General features: G+C 33.0%; 1 protein-coding gene across 1 annotated transcript in view; it reads left to right on the forward strand.

Annotated features, from left to right (window-relative positions):
- frmpd2 (FERM and PDZ domain containing 2) overlaps nt 1–22,046 on the forward strand; it is a 37,682-nt gene that overhangs the window by 1,447 nt on the left and 14,189 nt on the right. Inside the window, exons 3-21 of the mRNA XM_058793138.1 lie at nt 5,415–5,536; nt 5,625–5,788; nt 5,933–5,998; nt 7,057–7,230; nt 8,911–8,980; nt 9,087–9,156; nt 10,136–10,274; nt 10,363–10,434; nt 10,538–10,712; nt 13,534–13,669; nt 13,752–13,890; nt 14,694–14,846; nt 16,306–16,491; nt 18,127–18,286; nt 18,366–18,483; nt 20,445–20,530; nt 20,622–20,699; nt 20,776–20,883; nt 20,970–21,086. Of these exons, the coding sequence (XP_058649121.1) occupies nt 5,415–5,536; nt 5,625–5,788; nt 5,933–5,998; nt 7,057–7,230; nt 8,911–8,980; nt 9,087–9,156; nt 10,136–10,274; nt 10,363–10,434; nt 10,538–10,712; nt 13,534–13,669; nt 13,752–13,890; nt 14,694–14,846; nt 16,306–16,491; nt 18,127–18,286; nt 18,366–18,483; nt 20,445–20,530; nt 20,622–20,699; nt 20,776–20,883; nt 20,970–21,086 (2,333 nt within the window). The remainder of the gene's footprint in view (nt 1–5,414; nt 5,537–5,624; nt 5,789–5,932; nt 5,999–7,056; nt 7,231–8,910; nt 8,981–9,086; nt 9,157–10,135; nt 10,275–10,362; nt 10,435–10,537; nt 10,713–13,533; nt 13,670–13,751; nt 13,891–14,693; nt 14,847–16,305; nt 16,492–18,126; nt 18,287–18,365; nt 18,484–20,444; nt 20,531–20,621; nt 20,700–20,775; nt 20,884–20,969; nt 21,087–22,046) is intronic.

Below are 22,046 nucleotides of genomic sequence, written 5' to 3' on the forward strand. Positions count from 1 at the left end.
AATAAAATAAAATAAATCCCTTCTAAATCTTTAATATCGAGATTCACTGATATTGATGATATATGCTATTTTTGTCGTAAACCATTTTTTTTTTTATTATTATTTAGCAGATTTTAATTTAATGAATATTAATTATTGCTTTACTTTAAAGGATGTTATCTTGTATTATGAAAACAAAAGCAATAAGGATCTAAAATTTATTGTTAACCTTTTTATTTTATTAGCAAAATGTCACATACATAAACAAACATTTCTTAATTCATCTCCTATGTTAATTTTGTTTTGTTCTGACTTTGACTTTTATATTTCTTCAGTAAGACTGTTAAAAAACAAAAAGTCTGTGAAATGTTTAAAATACTATGATACACTCTTCAATCCCCCTGGTACTTTGTAATATCCTTATTTGTTTAAATTGAATGTGATCTATGCCTTTTTATTTATTTATTTATTTATTTATTCTATTATTTCTTTATAATTTGTATTGTTATTATTTGTATGTTCTTTTTTCTGCAATAAAAGAAAAAAAAGAAATCGCTATGATGGGGAAATTGTTTTTGGAATTCTTTAATAGATAAGCGTGGCTCCCAACAAAGTAAAAGAATTACACCACTAATGAGATTACATCCAAATTTGGTAATCTTCATATTAATTGTAATTTCAGTATTGAGTCTATTGATCATCTTTTTTTTAAATGCCCCCTTGTTTAGGAATTTTGGTCTGATGTGTCAAAATTATTTTCTTCAAATTCCAATGTAGACATTGATTTAACTATGTGTGATATATTTTGTTATTTTTCTCATTGTAAACATAACATAGAATATATAGGAAATATATTTATTTTATTGGGACAATATTATATTCATAAATGTAAATTTTCTTCAACGTTCCAATTACATCATTTTCTTTGTGACTTTAACTACCTAATTATAACACTAAAAAATATTAACACCAAAAAGTGTCAAATTTGTGAAACTGTATAATGATCTGCTGAATGCTACTTAATTTTGATTTACTACCTCTGTACTTCTTTGTTTTATTTATTTATTCTTATTATTTTTTCTTTATTGTCTTCCTATATTATTTCTGTATTCATAATGTTATCCAATGTTGTATTTAATTGTTGAAGTTAATTGTTCATATTTGCAATAAAAAAAGAAAGAAATGATGCAAGTCAAATTTCTTTTCTTACACAACTAATTATTTTACTTGGAAAATATCATATTCATGTAAAGAAATGGGCTAAAGCTAAGCCAGATTGTGAACATTTTATAAAAGAAATGAAACAATATGGTACTATTTTGCACAATATTAGAAACAGAAAAGCTAAAAAGACTCATGAAGCAAGATGTCACTTTAATTTTAATTTATTTTTTTATCCGTGGCATATATATATATATAGATATATTTTTTCCTTCTATGTACATGCACTTGTTTTTTTCTGTATAGCCTATACCCTTTTTCAATTTTTTATTCCATTACCGTTGTGAGATGTATATGTTTGTACTAAAATATGTACATAATTGCATAATAAAAAAATAAAAACAATTGCTATAATTAGGCCTTATTTTAGCGTTACTTGACGACTTTTAAAATCACAGAACACATTTGTTCTCCAATAGAACCAAATGACACAATATATAAGTATTTTAACTGTGAAATTTCGCAAGATTCCACAAGTGAATAGGGTAACATTTTTAATTTCTGCAGTTATTTAATTACATTAGCTTCATTAAGACAATTGTTTTGTATTACGAATATTCTGAAATGTTGTTTAAATATGCAAACGAGACATTATCTAATTAAATATAGGCTCATTTCCATACAGTTCTAGAACGTTTGCTGACAAATATTTTTTTTTTTACATTTTATTTGTTATAACTTTTTTTTTTTTTTTATTACATAAAATTATTTTTACTTTATATAACACTTTCAGCCTTACATATCAGCAAAGCCTTATATAATTTATCCACACATGTTACAAAAATAATAAGCATAAGGTCAAATTTAAGTATGGGTATCAACACAAATTGATAAAAATGACAATTATACTTATTTTAGGTGTGTGCTTTTTAATATCTCAAACTCAAGCAACTCTTGGATCCAAAATACTTATTTGTATGCTTTTAAAATTGTTAAAATCATATTTAGTATGATGATGCCATATGATGATGCATTAACTTTGTGTGTTTCTGCAATATGACCTTTTGACAAAAGGTCAAGGACAAAAGGGTTAAGAAAGAGCAACATTATTGTTTCTTTAGTGAGTAGTGCTTCATTCAGTAATTCATTTTAACAAAAGGAAAAGTTATGAGGGCTCTGTTTTTATCAATTGTTATAACGTTTCCAGAATGCGTCATGTAATGGCACGATGAGAATAGACTGTATGGACAGTATGAAATCTACAGAGTCACACCTCACGTCTTTTGAGTCAGATTAGTGGAGCCCTGGAGGGGCGTTTGGACACACTGATTGGTCGCCCACTGACCCGTCAAACCTTTGCTCTAATCCAATTGAGTTCTTATGGCTGCACTCTAAGAATAGGACTAATTAAGCCAAAACACAGCGGCGACAACATTTCAATGGAAGATATTCCTCGATAATAACGGTGCAGCCGTTGATATTGATAATTATGAAAGTAGTGCGTCTGTCAGTATGTAAGTGAGAGGCAAAGAGCAAGATGCTTGAGAGGATTTATACTGAGCAGAAGAGATCCAGGGGACAACTCTGCGTATATCGAATGTAGAAAGGTAAACATGCTTCACAACTTGTCCTTGAACTTTTAATGTCTTAGAACAGAGATGCGGGAAGCGATATTCTTCAATATGCAAGTATAAGTTTGGAATGGGATGGTCATCTTCTCTCTATATATATGCAAATAGTAGTGGCATTTCTGTAATGAATTATTATTTTCCCTTAGAGAATGCTTTTTTAACACGCATAGATCCAGTTATGAGATTTATGACAGGTGCAATAATACAGTGTTTTGCCTATTCATACAAGCCATTTATAATATCCTCTGCATTAAAAATAGTAGTATACAACTTTTTGCAATTGAGTGTTTACTATTGTCCTTTTGCATTACTGACACACTATTTTCCTGTTTAACACTGTAAAGCTGCTTTGGCACAATCTGTATTGTTAAAAGCGCTGTATAAATAAAGGTGACTTGACAACATTTACATACAGTCCAGACAAGATAATTAATGCTATTTTGCCAAAGTTAGTATTTCAGTGCAGAAGATGCGTTGAACTTATAGGCATCATTCCATCAAGAGAAGACCGTAACACACATTCATTTTGAAGGTAAACAGCAACATCTCTGTGTTTTGTAGTAATTGAAGGCAAGTGTCAGTCCTGAGGGGCAAAAGTCATGCTAAGCCACTATACAGCGCAAATGGTGACCAAATGAGTTAACAAAGACATTTTGCTGCATAAATGCCAATATAAATATATTCAAATCACTATATATATATATATATATATATATATATATATATCATATTTATATAGTAGAATAAGATGCTTTAAAGTAATCTTGAAAATATTTAGACTGAACCTTTGCAAACCAATTTAAATGTTAATTAGTACTCCAACACAAGTCTACATAACAACTGGAAAAACCTATTCCCATTCATTTTTGAGGAGGAAATTGTCATATGTTGTTTCATATAAAACAGCATTGCGTGTCGATGAAAGCTGCCTCTTAATTTGCAGTTTTTTGGTTTGAACTTTAATTGTAAGAGAAAACACATCAGAGCAAATCCACCAGGCTCTCTCAAAGCCAATTACTAGAGGAAAAGGCTTGCAAGTGTGCGAAAACAAGACTGAGATGAAGCAGAGCAAATGTGCTGTGGCTCTTACGTGCTATGTAAGGTAGTTCCCCCATTTAACTGGTAATTAAAGAGGTAATTAATTAAAGAGGCGCACTGGAGACTGTACTTTAGCTAATTATAGCTTGCCAATCTACGCAAATGCAGTGGAGGCAACATGTGAAGTAATGGATGGACAATTAAAGGAGCCATTCACCCAAAAATGTAAAACTCTTTCATTCATTTACTCATCCTGATGACGTTCCAAACATTGTTCTGTGAGACACAAAAAGAAGATAATGGGTAGTCGTGGCCTAATGGTTAGGGAGTCAGGCTTGTAACCTTAAGGTTGCTGGTTCGATTCTTGTGATGGTGGGGATTGTGAATGAACAGCACTCTCCACCTTCGATACCATGACTAAGGTGCCTTGAGCAAGGTACCGAACCCCTAATTGCTCCCCGGGCGCTGGCACAAGGCTGCCCACTGCTCTGCGTGTGTGTGTGCGCATTTGTTCACTACTCACTGCTGTGTGTGTGCACTTGGATGGGTTAAATGCAGAGCACCATTTTGAGTATGGGTCACCATATTTGACAATACGTCACGACTTAAGATACTTAGCCTTTTTTTGCCTATACAATGATGTATGGACTAAAACTGTTCAAGATTGGATCTGGTCTTCAACTAAGACAGAACAATACAAATACAGTCTGCTTAAACAAGTAAAGCACAATGATGTGTGAACAAACAGTGAAGCATTTACAGTGCAGAGTTGAACAAGTATGTGAATCCCTAGGTTAATGATGTCTCAAAACGTTAAAGTAGTTCAAAACTGAAAATGTGCTCACTCTCAGATCATCCGAGATGTAGATGAGTTTGTTTCTTCATCAGATTTGTAGAAATGTGTCTCTGCATCAGTGTCTCAGCAATGGATGCTCTGCAGTGAATGGGTGCCGTCAGAATCCAAACAGCTGATAAAAACATCACAATAATCCACACCACTCCAGTCCATCAGTTAACATCTGGAGAAGACAAAACTAATCCATTATTAAGTTGTTTTTAACTGAAATAACTCAAATGAGAGACAACAGGAGATGGACTTTTTCCCATAATAAATCCATAATAACGCTACCTCCAGTGAAAAATCTCCTGTTGTCTCTCACATCAAAATCCAGCCACATATTTGTTGTTTTGTACTGTTTTAAACGCTGCTTGATCTGTGCAGATTTCTCTCCTGATTCAGACCAGAACACTTTTTCACTGGAGGAAGAGTTATTATGGATTATGGACTCTATTTTAGTTAAAAACGTCTTGATGCTGGATTTGTTTCAGCTTTTGTCTTCTCCAGATGTTAACTGATGGACTGGATTGGTGTGGATTACTGTGATGTTTTTATCAGCTGTTTGGATTCTGACGGCACCCATTCACTGCAGAGCATCCATTGCTGAGACACTGATGCAGAGACACATTTCTCCAAACCTGATGAAGAAGGATGACCTGAGAGTTAACACATTTTCAGCAAATTCTTATTTTTCATTCAAGCAATGAAGTCCAAGGGTTCACATACTTTTTCATGCATTTGTGTGGTGTGTGTGTTGTGTCTGGCAGAATGAGCATGTTTGTGACCCTGGCAGAGGTGCTGGAGTCACGGGGAGCTCCTCTGGAGGAGGACGAGGTCTGGGCCCTCCTCCTCGGTGCTGCAGAAGCCTTGATAGACATCTCAAGTAGAGGTATAGTGCTCTTTCAACTCATTTTCAGGCTCTTATCCTTCAGTGCCAATGTAATCTGTCACCGCTTCACCTCCCTCCCTTCCTCCAGATCCTGGTAACATGTGTTGTGTCATCAGTCCCGGCTCCATGCTGCTTTCTGCAGTCGGCGGTGTTGCCTTCAAGAACTGCAGCCGATCTGAGGATGCTGGCTCATTCGCTTCTCCAGAAATGTCACAGAGCAACGCTTTCTCCAGAAGACAGGCTACGGAGAAGGTGAGCTGGCCTCCAGTTATGGTAGATAGTTTTTAGCCTGACCTTCCTGCTGAAGGTTAAGAGAAGAAGTGGTGAGTGTCTTAAGAAGATGAGCTTTTATGGCAAATCAAGACAAAATGTAGCATTTATTTGCTCTGATTTTAGATGGTGGTTTACTCACTAGGCATGACTCTTTATTGGACAGTAGATTATCATCTTCCACAAAATCAGGTGGGTTCCTCTTCAATAAACTCTATGTTGTCTTTCCAAAAAAAAAAAAAAAATTATATTTTGAACATATAATTTTTATTTTTTACCTTATCAGAATGTACTTGATTGAAAAACATAGAAATGTTTATAAAAGCTTAAATGATCTTTAAAAAAAAAAAAAAAATATACAACAATTTTTGGGGTACAATCTACAAATCGGCCATTATAATGTCTAAATATATATCCAAATGGACACCAAATAAAAGTAATTAATAGATCATTGGATTATAAATGCATTTGCTATGTTATTACTTTTATCAATTTAAAATAATATTATTTGTATTATGTTATAGGTGTAAATTCTGCACAATGTAGAGGTGAACATTACTAAGTTACTATTATAGTTTTATTAATATTTTGAAAGTTTTTATTTTATATTTAATTAATATAATTAATACAAAATTTAATATATTTAATTTTAGATTTTTTTTCTTGTGTTTTTGTCAGTTTTATTAGTTTTATGTGTGTGTTTTTTTTTTTTTTTATGTCTATATCATTTTTTTTTTTTTTTTATTAGATTTTATTTCGGTTTTTAAATGAAAATGACAAATGTTGCCCATGGCAACTACATGACATTTTTTTTTTTAATATATAAAATTTTTTTTTACTTTAGTTAACATTTATTTTATTTCAAGTAACAAAACAGTTTTTCATGGTTTTAGTTTTAGTTTAGTTAACTATACTAATCTTGGAGGTGAATATTGTCTAGTACTATGAAATCTACTCAAAATACAAAATGTTAAAGAATAAATATTATTGGAACCAAAAAAAAAAAATTATGCTTATTGTCTTCAGTTTTGACCGTTGAGTGTCACAAGAGAGAGGAACAGCAGAGGGTTAAAGTCAACATCAATTCAAATTGTTTTGATCCTTATGGATGATCTCAAGAATCCCTCTCACCTGAAGTTTTTAACAAATTAAATCAGCGTTTACATTTATCAGTGGTCAAACTTAATAACATCCAGATGCACCCTTTGCAAGTGTAAAGCGATGACGTATTGCACCTGGTCTCCTGACAGCCCATCCGGCTCAGCGACGGCCTGAACAGTCTTTTACTGAGCATGTGTGAGGACGCGGCTCACAGGCGAGTGAATCTGCTGACGGTGCTGGAGACGTGTGAGCAGCAGCATAAGAGCGCCGTCCTGCCCCGGCCGCAGAGAGCCATCAGACAGATGGCAGAGGATGCTCTGCAGGTAACACACAGGCATTTCACTGTTTGGTCACACTTAACTGTGGTTAAAAACAAAAAAGATAAAACCTCAAAATTGCAGTGTCTTGCTTTCAGACATTTACATTTACATTTGTGACCCTGGACCACAAAACCAGTCTTAAGTGTCAATTTTTCAAAATTGAGATGTATGCATCATCTAAAAGTTGAATAAATAATCTTTGCATTGATGTATGGTTTGTTAGGATCGGACAATATTTGGCTGAGATACAACTATTTGAAAATCTGGAATCTGAGGGTGCAAAAAAATCTAAATATTGAGAAAATCATCTTTAAAGTTGTTCAAATGAAGTTCTTAGCAATGCATATTACTAATCAAAAATGAAGTTTTGATATATTTACAGTAGGAAATTTACAAAATATCTTCATGGAACATGATCTTTACTTAATATCCTAATGATTTTTGGCATTAAAGAAAAATTGATAATTTTGGCCCATACAATGTATTGCTGGCTATTGCTACACATTAAGTGTGGTTTTGTGCTCCAGGGTCTTTAACTGTCACTACACAACTGAAAGTGCACTATCCAAACTTAAATTGTTATAATTCATGAACGAAAACATTTTGTAATATGATTTTGATGTACCATTTCCATGGTAATGCAATGAATTTTGAAATTTTACGTTTTCAATTGATATATAATGTATAATGATTTCTAAAGCGTGATCGGGAAAAGGGCAAGGAAGACTTTTTGTGACAAATGTCAGAACTCCTGTTATTTTTGAGGTGCACTCGTGTCATAAATTAATCTATATATTTTCCTACATAATTTGTAACAAAAAAAAAACATAAAATATCTATTTAGGAGTCTTAGACCTTTCCAACAATATAGTTCGTCATGATTAGATTAGGATTTATTTGTAATATTGTGAAGTAAACCCTCCTGGTGACAGTTAAAAGGTTAAATAAGTGTTTTTGAGTATTGTTTTGTGTACAAATTTAGATAATTAAGGAAGCTCACTTCCACCACAGAATAAAAAATTAAAAAGGTAACTTCGACTATTTATCTCACAATGACTTTTTTCTTGCAGTTGTGAGTTGACGTGTCCCAATTCAGAAATGTAATTTTATTTTTCAGAATTTTTTTCTCGCAATTAAGAGAAAAAAGTCTGAATTATAAAACGGACTTCCATAAATAATAGCTATTTTATAGAAATATTTATTCAATACATTTTATAAATACATTTAAAATAGAATTACTTTTTATATTCTTGATAATATAGTGAATTAAATTATCTTATATTATTAATATTGTTTTTTTGCAAATGACAAGTGTTATTTATTTATTTATTTATTTATTTATTTATTTATTTTCATCCAACTGATATTAAATAGTCATTAATGTCTGTTTTGGATAATCCAGTGAATCCAGTAATTCATCTAATTTTTTAATTTATTTATTTTGTGTGTGTGTGTGTGTGGGGGTCATGAATGCACACATTATTTAAAACATACACAATAATTACAAGCAACACATTGTATTAAACATGGAATTTTGGACTGGAATACTAACGTTCCATACTCCAATAATCTTTATTTACAACTTTTAAGCAACATTTTTAAACGTTCACATTTTTAAAACAGTTAAATGATGTATCTGACATAATAACTTAACCTCAACAGAGTGCTGTCTTTGTTTTCTAGGCTGAAAGAAACCCAAATGATTCTGCTCATCTTACAGACCGAAGCCAGCTGGTTAGAGAAAGACTTCGGGGTATGTTTCTCAAAATTCATTATTTGGTCAACTGAAGTTTTAAAAATAACCTCACAAAGTGGCATTGCTCTTAAAATGAAGACAAATGAGATATGTTCTGCCTCAGGTGCTTGCGGTCAGAACTCAGTTTGGCCGTTGAGAGGGACCGGCACACCGCCAGCCGCAGACTTCAGCAGGTCAGAGCGCTTTAACATCAGTCACACATTCACAAGGCATTTTACCTCCGTGTCTTATTTCCGAGTGGAACTGTAGGACAAGACTTGATTGTATCCTCTGGGAACTGATTGCTGTAAAGTGAGAGATCCGAATGCTGGTCGGAGAGTTTTGTGATTCATCGTAATTTGGTTTCAGAGGTGAAGTTATTCTGATAAAAGATCATGAAAGTTTCTTTTCATTTCGGAGTGATTTACACTGTTCCCAATAATGTGCATTAAAAATAAATGTAATTGATATATGCATTTATTTCCCGGATCCTTAGTCTCTAATTTAACCATTTAGTTACACCATAAACCATACCCTCTGTAAAGCCTGACATATGAAATAATAGCCAGATTTATTTATTTATTTATGTATGGAACAGTTTATTGGGCTTAAAAAATTAAAATGACTTGATGAAATTTGATGCAGATGCTGATGTTTATAAAGCCAAAAAGTAAGATATAAATATCAGTGGTCGCTCTATATCTCTAATAATATGTCTTAGTAAAATGAGATTGAAATTATTCAAACATAATGCAATGCAATGCAATGATGATGGAGAGATGAAGAAATAAAGCTCCTCAGAAGATCCTGATGATCAGATTCGAGACGCACTGATTTTTCTAGAAAATGATTGATGGAGAATCAAGTAAAGCTGAGCTGCTTCAGTCCAGCAAGTGTTCATCTGGAAACATGACGTTTACTTGATCAAAATCAGTCAAGATTTGACAGAAAAAGACACGTGAAGCAGCAGCTGAAGCTGGACGTTTCTACAATTACACTAAAAGAGCTTTTACTGGATAAAACACTTTAAACTATCAGTAAGACGACAGGAGGAATGGTGCAGATTGAGTGTGACAGGTTTAACAGCAACGTTTTGATCATGCTGATCTTTTAAAGGCTTAGAGACGCGCTTGATAGTGTTAAGATCCAAACTCACAGCTCTTCATCTTCTAGAAGTCACAGTTCACAGCAAAGAAGCAGAAACAGCTTGTTTCTGAGCCGAAGTCCTGCTCCTGAGCGACGCGGTCACTTCACATCACGCTTAAATCAGCTCTTCTGCTCTTCATTTAGCCTTAACCAACGCATAACAAAGGTAAGCCGCTAAACGTGCCTTCGTCATTACATTTATCTCAGTTTATGAAACGCTCTGTTGGAGTATTCATTGAGTATTTCGTCCTCAGGATACGGGCCCCGAGTTCATCCGAATGCTGGAGGAGCCGCCGGTGCTTTTAGAGCTGCCTAATTCTCTTGTGGTGAGTTTAATGTGGCTAAGAGCGAGAGTACTGGCTCGAGACCAGGCAATCCGTTACATAATACTCCAGCGCTTGTTTGCTCTCTCGCTGTGTCTCCGAGCAGTCAAACAAAGGGAGGTGGAGTTCAAACCAGAGGGACTTGACTGTGTTGATGCCAAACGGACAGAACATTCTGCTCAAGTGTGACGTCAAATCCCGAGCAGGCCACGTCTTCGATATGATCATCGCTCACGCAAACCTCGTCGAACATTTTTACTTTGGCCTTGCTTATAGTGATGGTAATACACCTATTTTACTGGATTCTAGACATATTTGCGACAGTGATATTTTAGTATCGCTGAGATGCTATTGTAGTTTTTTTTTTTATTATTATTAGTTTTTGTTTTTATCATTTCATTTTAATTTTAATTAAGCTTTTACTAATTTTGTTGTGCTTTATAGTGTTTATTATTATTTATATTTCAGTTTTAGTGTAACAAAGATTTAATTTTATTTTCATTTTCATTCTAGTTACCTATAATAACCTACAAATTATTCTGGTATTTTAAATGTAATAAATGCATTTTATTCAAATGTATTTTATTTATTACATTTTAGTTTTATTAAAATAAATATTCATTTTCGGATTATTTTAAAAATATATAATATAATAAATAATTTAAAATAGTATACATTTTTCTGATATTGGTGAATAATTAGGTGAATATGTCAGATGGGTTTGTTTACAAATATATATATTTTATATACATATACATATAATAAGTATATAATATATAAGTTGAAATAAATGGAAATACAGTACAACTTAAAAGTCTTTTTTTAAAGATTGTATTTTATTTTAGTTCAGTTAATGTTTATTTCAAACAACAGATTTTTTTTTTTTTTTTTTTTTTTTTTAAATAAACTAGAATAACCCTTGTTTGGTAATTAAAAATTTTGAGGAAAAAAAATCAAATATTTAATATATATACAGTCATGGCCAAAAATGGTAAATATGATCAAAGAAGGCTGTGAAAATTAATCTGCATTGTTAATCCTTTTGATCTTTTATTTAAAAAAATTCACAAAATTCTAACCTTTCATTGGAGAATAAGAATTTAAAATGGGGGGAAATATCATTATGAAATAAATGTTTTTCTCTGATACACATTGGCCACAATTTACACCACCCTTTTATTCAATAGTTTCTGAAACCTCCATTTGCCAGTTTAACAGCTCTAAATGTTCTCCTGTAATGCCTGATGAGGTTAGAGACACCTGACAAGAGATCAGAGACCATTCCTTCATCCAGAATCACTCCAGACCCTTTAGATTCACAGCTCCATGTTGCTGCTTCTTCTCTTCAGTTCACTCATGTTCTACAGGGTTCAGGTCAGAGGACTGGAATGACCAGCAGAAGCTTGGTTTTGTGCTCAGTGACCCATGTTTGTGTTGTTTTTGAGGTTTGTGTTTGGATTATTGTACGGCTGGAAGATCCAAACATGGCCCATTATAAGATTTCTAACAGAGTCAGTCACTTATTGATTTTTTTTATCTGTTGGTATTTGATAGAATCCATGATGCCATGCGTCTAAACAAGATGTCCAGGACCTCCAGCAGAAATATAGGCCCACAACATCAAAAATACAGCAGTATATTTCATTGTACACATGGGGTACTTTTTATCCCTGTGTTCACCAAACCCATCTTGAGTGTTTGCTGCTAAAAAGCTCATTTTTTAGTTTCATCTGACCATAGAAGCCAGTCCCATTTGAAGTTCCAGTCGTGTCTGATAACTGAATATGCTGGAGTTTGTTTCTGGATGAGCGAGGAGCATTCTTCTTGAAACATGTGCTGATGTAGGGGCTGTTAGACATTTTTTAAAGGTTTTCTGACCCCAAGACTCAACTATTTTCTGCAATTCTCCAGCTGTGGTCCTTGGAGAGTCTTTAGCCGCTCAAACTCTCCTTCTCACCGTGCATTAGGACCAGAGCCGATCCTCCTTATACGCAGAATACACAAGCTGCGTAGGGCCCCCGAAACACCAGGGGGCCCTTGCTCTCAAAGATGTTTTCATTTTAGTTTTGTTTTTGAATTTGGCCAGCGGTTATGAAAACATGAATGATCATTTCTTTTAATGCGGTGCGCTGTCACCCTCTTTACGTAAAAATCAGTCAAATCATGTAACGTGAATGTTGTACAGTCTCTTGCTCGACACTAAAAAAAGCGAGTTGAAAGCGTATCGAGCCGCAGAAGAGATACTGTTTCTCGAGTGCTTTCCGTGAGCACGATTCGAGACGGAGTGATACACGGACAAATGCGTTTCATCCATTTTATGTTGATTGGAAATTCTCAATTATTGCCCTGATGGTGTAAATGGGAATTTTCACTGCTCTAGCTATTTTCCTAAAGCCACTTCACTAATTTGTGAAGCTCAATTATCTTTTGCTGCACATCAGAAATATATTCTTTGGTTTTTCTCATTGTGACGGATGATTAAGGGAATTTGGGCTTTGTTTGTCCTCCTATTTATATTTCTGTGAAACAGGAAGCCATGGCTGGATAATTTCATGTTCATAATCACCCTGGAGTGCTCAGAATTGGGAATATGAATGGGAATATACTTCAGAGATATTTTACTCATAAGAATTTTTAGGGGTGCCAATAATTGTGTCCAATGTGTATTTGAGAAAAACATTTATTTCATAATGCTATTTCCCCCGTTTTAAATTCTTCTTATCCAATGAAAGGTTAGATTTTTGTGAATTTTTTTAAATAAAAGATCAAAAGGATTAACAATGCAGATTAATTTTCACAGCCTTCTTTGAACATATTTACCAAGGGTGCCGATATTTTTGGCCATGACTGTATATGTATATATATAATTGAATTTATTTTTGTTTAAATTTTAGTTAACTATAATAGCATTGGTCTGGTAATTTAAAATTTTATAAATGCATATTTTATTAAATTAAATAATCTTTTTAATAATCTTTTTATATTTAAAAAAAATATATAATCTATAATTTAATATTTCTAATTGTGTTATTGATGAATAATTAGGTCACTGTGTCGGATGTTTCTGTTTATAATTTTATAGTATTTTTTTCTCTTTTTCAGATAATGAATTTTTCTTTCTTGACAATGACACAAAAATGTCCAAAGTTGCCCCTGGCGCCTGGAAAAAAGTGCCCACTGCCACATTTGTGCTTCATTTCCGCATCAGATATTTTGTGAACGACGTCTCTCTTCTTCTGTGAGTCTCTTCCTTTCCTTCATCATGTAATGGTGTGTTTTAATCGGTCGCTGCTGTCTAACTCTGCTCTTCATGGCGACAGACACAGACTGAGCCGTCATCAGTATTATCTCCAGCTGAGACGGGACATTCTGGACGACCGTCTGCCCTGTAACGAGGAGACCTGCTTGTTTCTTGGTGCCTTGGCTCTTCAAGCCGAGTTTGGGGACAGTATGCCCGAGGTACTCCACAGCATCACTCAGATAAATTATTTTAATTTTAATATAATATATATGTTAATATTTTCCGTCAGATTTTGTTTTAGTTTTTTATTATTTATTTATTTTATAATTTATTTAATTATTAAATAATTAAAAATGAAAATAATACATTTTGCCTTAACAACTAGCTTAAATTAAAATTTAAAATTAAATTTAAAATATTTGTAATTTAGTTTATTTCATTTCAAGTCATTTTTAATTATTATCATTTATTTGTTGTATGATTTTATTTTGCCTAACAATAGCTGTTATAAATTCATTGTAAACCACAGCTTCACAGGGCTTATTGCTTTATTTTATTTATTAAATATTTATTAAATAACCCTATATATATATATATATATATATATATATATATAATTTAAATTACCATTAAATTATAAATTATATTATTATATTATAAAGTTTTGATTTATTAATAAATAAATAGATTAATGTGTCAGCTGAGCTTGTATACAATTTTATTTAAAAAAATTATCAAATAATGTTCCAAATAAGACATGACGGCATTTCTAAGATTTATTCTCAGTGTTACAGTCATACATCTTAGTGTGCTGTATTCTCTTCATCTGATGTCACACTGGAAATGCTGCCAGAGAAGATAAAAATAAATAATATTACGTCTTCAGGAAGCAATGAGAACATGTCCGGTCAAATGTATATTAAGCAGATGCTAGATGGTTATGTAATGAACTCATTTTACTGCATATAGCATGTATGAGCATGTACATGTGTCAGAAAGACTAAAGCGCTGTCGTCTGCAGGTCTGTGGGAAGAACTACTATCAGCCTGAGCATTACGTCTCCAAGAGTGTTCTGCAGAAAATGCCAATGCCTTGCCTGAAAGAAGAGTTGCTCCGATTACACGCCAGCAACGCAAACATGAGTTCAGAGGAGGCCGAGCTCGAGTTTCTCAAGGTTACATTCACTTCTGTTCTTACTGACAGCACATGTGTCAGCATCATTCCTTATGAAAGCATCATATGAAGTATGTATAGCAGACCGGGGCTAATTGTCACACACTGGTATTTATATACTGTACGTTATATACATTGACAATTATATTTTTATTCAGCATTTAACCATAAGAATGCTCATTACTGCAAAGGGGCATGTTGTCACACAACATGGGGTAAGTTGTCACAGCGGAACCCCCCCATTAAACAGCCAAATAGAGGCTTTGCAATGAAACAGTAAAACATTTATGAAACAACAAATCTGCAATAACATATACAAATATTAAACCCAATAAAAATGTGACAACAAATAATAATAAGAGAATATTATTTGAGAATACAGTTTAACCAGTTTAAACCTTTCTAAATGTATACCAGTGTGGTTTTATATATATTATGAGAGGATTCAAATAATAGAGGAAACATACATTTGTTTAACGACTCAATAACTCATAGTTACTGAGATATATGTAATGACATGGAGATAACTAGTTTTTATCAATTTTTAAAGTAATTTTTAGATTTTTTAATTCATTTTAAAATGTATTAATTAAAAAATAATTATATATATATATATATATATATATATATATATATATATATATATATATATAAAATGAGAAATTATGCTTATTTTATTTCAAGTAACAATTTTTTTTTTTTTTTTTTCTTTTTTATGATTTGTGACCCTGGAGCACAAAAGCAGCAATAGTCAAAAATACACTGCATGGGTCAAAATTATAGATTTTTCTTTTATGCCAAAAATCATTAGGATATTAAGTAAAGATCATGTTCCATGAAGATATTTTGTAAATTTCCTACTGTAAATATATCAAAACTTAATTTTTGATTAGTAATATGCATTGCTAAGAACTTCATTTGAACAACTTTAAAGATGATTTTCTCAATATTTAGATTTTTTTGCACCCTCAGATTCCAGATTTTCAAATAGTTGTATCTCAGACAAATATTGCCCGATCCTAACAAACCACACATCAATTATTTATTCAGCTTTCAGATTATGTATTTAAAAAATTGACCCTTATGACTGTTTTTGTGCTCCAGGGTCACATATTATAAACAGGTATACACTACAGTTTAGGAAACGTTATCATCGTCACATGAAAATCACAGCAAAAATGACAAAGTCAGTTCTTTTGATATTTGAACTTCTAATGCAATGGATTTCAGACATGTTTAAGTGTGTCCAAATAGTTTTTGGGGTCACATTTATTTTAAAACTGAATGAAAATAAGGGATGAGAGGGATGGAGAATGCTGCATGTGACAAAATGCTTTTCATCTTCTTGCCATCTTGCATTTATTCAAAACTGTACGGGCTGCAGACCAGATATTTTACAGTCTCCATGAGGTCTGAGCAGTTCTTGTGGATGCGATGATGGCATTATAATCTGTCCACAGAGCGTCCAGCAGCTTCCGGAGTATGGCGTACTGTTCCACCGCGCCGGCCGCGAGAAGAAGCCCGTGTTCGGAGAGCTGCTGCTGGGAGTGTGTGCCAAAGGAGTCATTGTGTATGAAGTTATTAATAACTCCCGAACAACAAGCCTTAGATTCCACTGGAGAGAGACGAGCAAAATCACCTCCGCTGTGAGTCAACAAACACTAACACATTACTTGTTTACTCAAAGGGTTCGCTATTTTTGTTGAAATAAAGCAGCAAAAGTGTTAAAACACTCCTCCTCTCCGAGATTAATGTGCACAGTGTGAGTAAGCTATTCGTAGCTTGATTTTTCCTTCAATAGTATATAAACAGTTTGATTACATCATAATCATTTTTTGTCCAAATATGTGTAATGCTATTTTGAAATGTAATTCATAAAAACAATTACCTAAATACATGTTTTATATGATGAATGTTTTCCACTATATTCAACTAAATTCAAATTATTATTTTTAAATATAATTTAAGGTATTATTTATTTATAGGTAGGTAGGTAGGTAGATAGATAGATAGATAGATAGATAGATAGATAGATAGATAGATAGATAGATAGATAGATAGATAGATAGATAGATGATAGATAGATAGATAGATAGATAGATGGATGGATAGATGGATGGATGGATGGATGGATAGATGATAGATAGATAGATAGATAGATAGATAGATAGATAGATAGATAGATAGATAGATAGATAGATAGATAGATAGATAGATAGATAGATAGATAGATAGATAGATAGATGGATGGATGGATGGACGGATGGATAGATGATGGATGGATAGATAGATAGATAGATAGATAGATAGATAGATAGATAGATATAGATAGATAGATAGATAGATAGATAGATAGATAGATAGATAGATAGATAGATAGATAGATAGATAGATAGATAGATAGATAGATAGATGATGGATGGATGGATGGATGGATGGATGGATAGATAGATAGATAGATAGATAGATAGATGGATAGATAGATAGATAGATAGATAGATAGATAGATGGATGGATAGATGGATAGATGATGGATGGATAGATGGATAGATGGATAGATGGATAGATAGATAGATAGATAGATAGATAGATAGATAGATAGATAGATAGATAGATGGATAGATAGATAGATAGATAGATAGATAGATAGATAGATAGATAGATAGATGGATGGATAGATGGATAGATGATGGATGGATGGATGGATGGATGGATAGATAGATAGATAGATAGATAGATAGATAGATAGATAGATGGATAGATAGATAGATAGATAGATAGATAGATAGATAGATAGATAGATAGATAGATAGATAGATAGATAGATAGATAGATAGATAGATAGATAGATAGATAGATAGATAGATAGATGGATGGATAGATGGATAGATGATGGATGGATAGATGGATAGATGGATAGATAGATAGATAGATAGATAGATAGATAGATAGATAGATAGATAGATAGATAGATAGATAGATAGATAGATAGATAGATAGATAGATAGATAGATAGATAGATAGATAGATAGATAGAAAATACGTTCTCTTTTTTGTAATAATGATTAAGTCATGAACTGAATTAAAAATCTACTAAAGAGAGGACCATATAATTTAATCTGATGATGTTACTCCACATAATAACTCTTACTATATTATGAATTATGAAATATATGAATTGACTTTAACTGGAAAAATGACTCTTTGTTATTGTCCTCTTGTATTATTGACAAACTATTGTATAAAGGTGACTTGACTTGACTAAGTTCTCATCAACACAGCGACGTAAGTTTATCATCGAGAGCAGCAGCAACAAAAAGAAGCACATCTTTCTGACCGAGAAGTCAAAAGTTGCCAAATATCTGTGCGAGCTCTGCTCGGCGCAGCACAAGTTTGACCGGGAGATGAGCTCTCGCCAGCTCACACACAGCCTCGCTTCAGGTCAGACACACACACAGCTTTACTCAGGCTTTACCGTGTCAGCTGGTGACAGTAACCGGCCGTGTGCATGTGTCTGTAGAGGAGAGCATTGTGCAGTATGCAGCCGCTGACGACTCCATGAGCAGCTTCTGTGAGGACGTGGCAACCCGCATCGAAGCAAAGATCAAACAACAGAGAGATTTACTAGCACACACAGGGTGAGAACGAACTCCACAAATCCCTCTGTCTGAATCTTTATTTGACCCGTTAACTCTAGCACTCTCTATTCTAATTCTATTTTATCTGTTTGTTTGTTTTTGTTTTTTTTATTTTTATTTATTAAAAAAATAAAAGGCCTCTAACATAACTTTCTCTATTGTTTTTCTATCTATCTACTTGTTTTATTTGTATTATATGTACAGTATATGTATGCATATATATGTGTGTGTGTATATATATATATATATATATATATATACAGTGGGTACGGAAAGTATTCAGACCCCCTTAAATTTTTCACTCTTTGTTATATTGCAGCCATTTGCTAAAATCATTTAAGTTCATTTTTTTCCTCATTAATGTACACACAGCACCCCATATTGACAGAAAAACACAGAATTGTTGACAAAACAATGACGGAAAATAACCGTCATTTTTATCGTTCCAGTCAAATATTGCAGCGCGAATATTATTAACATCTTTAATATGTGAATGCTGGCAAATGACCATGACATAAACAGGATAATCAACTTCGCGGAGGCAACCACCCTCCGCTGCGTGTCGGGCGGTTCTTCGCCTCCACGTCGTGCATTCAAATCGTTTAATGCACAGCTAGCCGTTGATTATCCCTTACATATTAGTGCTGTCAAACGATTAATCGCGATTAATCGCATACAAAAAAGTTTTTGTTTGCATAATATATATGTCTGTTCTGTGTATATTTATTGTGTATATATAAATACACACACATACAGTATATATTTTGAAAATATTTACATGTATTTACATGTGTATATTTATATTCATATAATTTGTATTAAATATATTTATTATATAAGCATAACATATTTTTCTGAAATATATACATGCATGTGTGTGTATTTATATATACATAATAAATATACACAGCACACACACATATATTATGTAAACAAAAACTTTTATTTTGGATGCACTAAATATATATATATATATATATATATATAAACCTTGCTGCGTTTAGGCTAACCGAGGCTTGTCATAACACTTGCATCTCTTTGTCTCTTTGGATAGAAGCATCTGCTAAATGACTAAATGTGACCCTGGAGCACAAAAGCAGTCTTAAGTCGCTGGGGTATATTTGTAGCAATAGCCAAAACTACACTGTATGGGTCAAAATTATACATTTTTCTTTTATGCCAAAAATCATTAGGATATTAATTAAAGATCATGTTCCATGAAGATATTTTGTAAATTTCTTACCGTAAATGTATCAAAACTTAATTTTTGATTAGTAATATGCATTGCTAAGAATTCATTTGGACAACTTTAAAGGTGATTTTCTCAATATTTAGATTTTTTTGCACCCTCAGATTCCAGATTTTCAAATAGTTGTATCTCAGCCAAATATTGTCCGATCCTAACAAACCATACATCAATGGAAAGCTTATTTATTCAGCTTTCAGATGATGTATAAATCTCAATTTCGAAAAATTGACACTTAAGACTGGTTTTGTGGTCCAGGGTTACAAATGTAAATATAAATGTCTGAAAGCAAGACACTGCAATTTTGAGGTTTTCAGCAAACAGCCAAAATTATCCAGAAATAATAATTTTTTCACTGAAAAACTGAGGTGCATAAGATTAGATCACTGAGGTCTACGATCAATCTGAGTCACAAAAAAAAATAAGAAAAAAAAAGAATACAAAACCTCTGCTAATTGATAGAAAACAAGTCGACAAGAAGATTGAATCCAAGATTTGGTCATAATATAGCAGAATGAGATATTTACCAGCAATTTTAAAAAGAACACCAAAAGGATTTTCAACACAAGAGTTAATTAGATAAAGCCTTATTTGCATATTTTACAAAACTTGTAATACAAAACAATTGTCTTAATGTACTGTGATTAATCGATTCAGGAAAGTATGGCGATATCAGTTAGTTACAATCAGTAGTGTCTGTTTATTTCACCTCTAGATCTCAAAGTCCAGCTCTTCAGAGAAGCTCCTGTAGCTCTCCAAAGCGTTACTCTGACGTCCCTTCAATGTCCTCACCGTTACGAGGTGTGACCTGATAATTAACCTATAAAATAAACTTATTATACTGTTTAGTTGGGAAACAGCAGCACAATGTGAAGTGTCCTTTTTCTCACAGATACTCCAACAAGCGCCCGACCTCCAGAGAGGGAAATAATCTGCGTTTCCCTTAAAAAGGATCCCAAAGTTGGCCTCGGTCAGTGGATTCTGGACTCATTGTAACTCACTGATATGCAGAATACGAATTCACTCTCAGTTCACTTTGGCTCTAGGTATTGTAATTGTCGGAGAAGAAAGCACTGGGAAACTGGACCTCGGGATCTTCATCGCATCCGTTGTACCCGGAGGCCCAGCTGACCGAGACGGACGCATCAAAGCAGGTGAATCTTGTATTGATAATGTGCAGTCCTGACCTCAGAGGTGTCTGTTTGAGCATTAGTGAAGCTGAGCTCTGTGTTTCCGTCAGGCGGTCGTCTGATCTCTCTGAATCAGCTCAGTCTGGAGGGCTTGTCCTTCTCCGAAGCCGCTGAGATCATGCAGAGCAGCTCCAGAGAGGTGGAGCTCATCGTCTCGCAGCCGAAAGGTGTGGCATGCTTTTATATTCTGGGGTGTAACTAGCTACATGTAACGGAATTCCGTAATTTAATTACAAAATAAATGTAACTGTAATTAGTTACAGTTACTGAGAAAAAAAAAATGTGTCATTAAATTACAGTTACTTCTGAAAATGTTAACGATTACAAAGGGGATTACATATGAATATTTTTACACACATACAGATATAATTGATTTATTTCCAAAATTGCATTGATTGCACTAAAATAGACAGCAATGTTTCAGGAGTTTAAGACACAGCATAGGACACATGCTTATTATTAACTGTTTTATTTCCTATTTGTATATGCTTTAATTAAAAAAAAAAAAATTATAATAATTTTCCAAGGCATTTTGATGCCAGTGTTTTGTGTTTCAAAAACAATATCATAGCTATTAAACTATTTCTTGTTTTGGTTTTGAATCAGTATTTAACCTCAGAATGATCTCAAATTAAAAAGAGGTGCTAAAGTCTGATTTTGTCGTGGCTGTGCTTTAAATTAAACTATTATAATCTTAATTGTTAGACATTTAGAAAAGTAATCAAAAAGTAACCAAATTTAATCAGTTACATTACTTTAATAAAGTAATTGTTTAAATTATTAAATAGTTGCACTACTTATTATATTTTAAATAGGGTAACTTGTAATCTGTAGCCTATTACATTTCCAAAGTAACCTTCCCAACACTGGATACAACATCACTGTGCTCAAAATACAAGTGTTTTGGGCTTAACCAGGGTTATTATAGTTAACTAAGGGGCTGTTACATGACACCGTTTTCAACTAAAAAATGAAAAATGATGCATATGTTATTATGCATTTTAGCCATTCATTGAAAATGGGTTTCAAAGTTTTTGAAAACAATACCGTTATCTTCTTATAAACTACAAAAACGCATATTTGTGAAAAGGTAATGTCATGCGTATTACATGTTCGGTCTATAGGTA

Source organism: Onychostoma macrolepis, chromosome 12 (genome assembly GCF_012432095.1).
Source record: "Onychostoma macrolepis isolate SWU-2019 chromosome 12, ASM1243209v1, whole genome shotgun sequence".
NCBI lineage: Eukaryota > Metazoa > Chordata > Actinopteri > Cypriniformes > Cyprinidae > Onychostoma > Onychostoma macrolepis.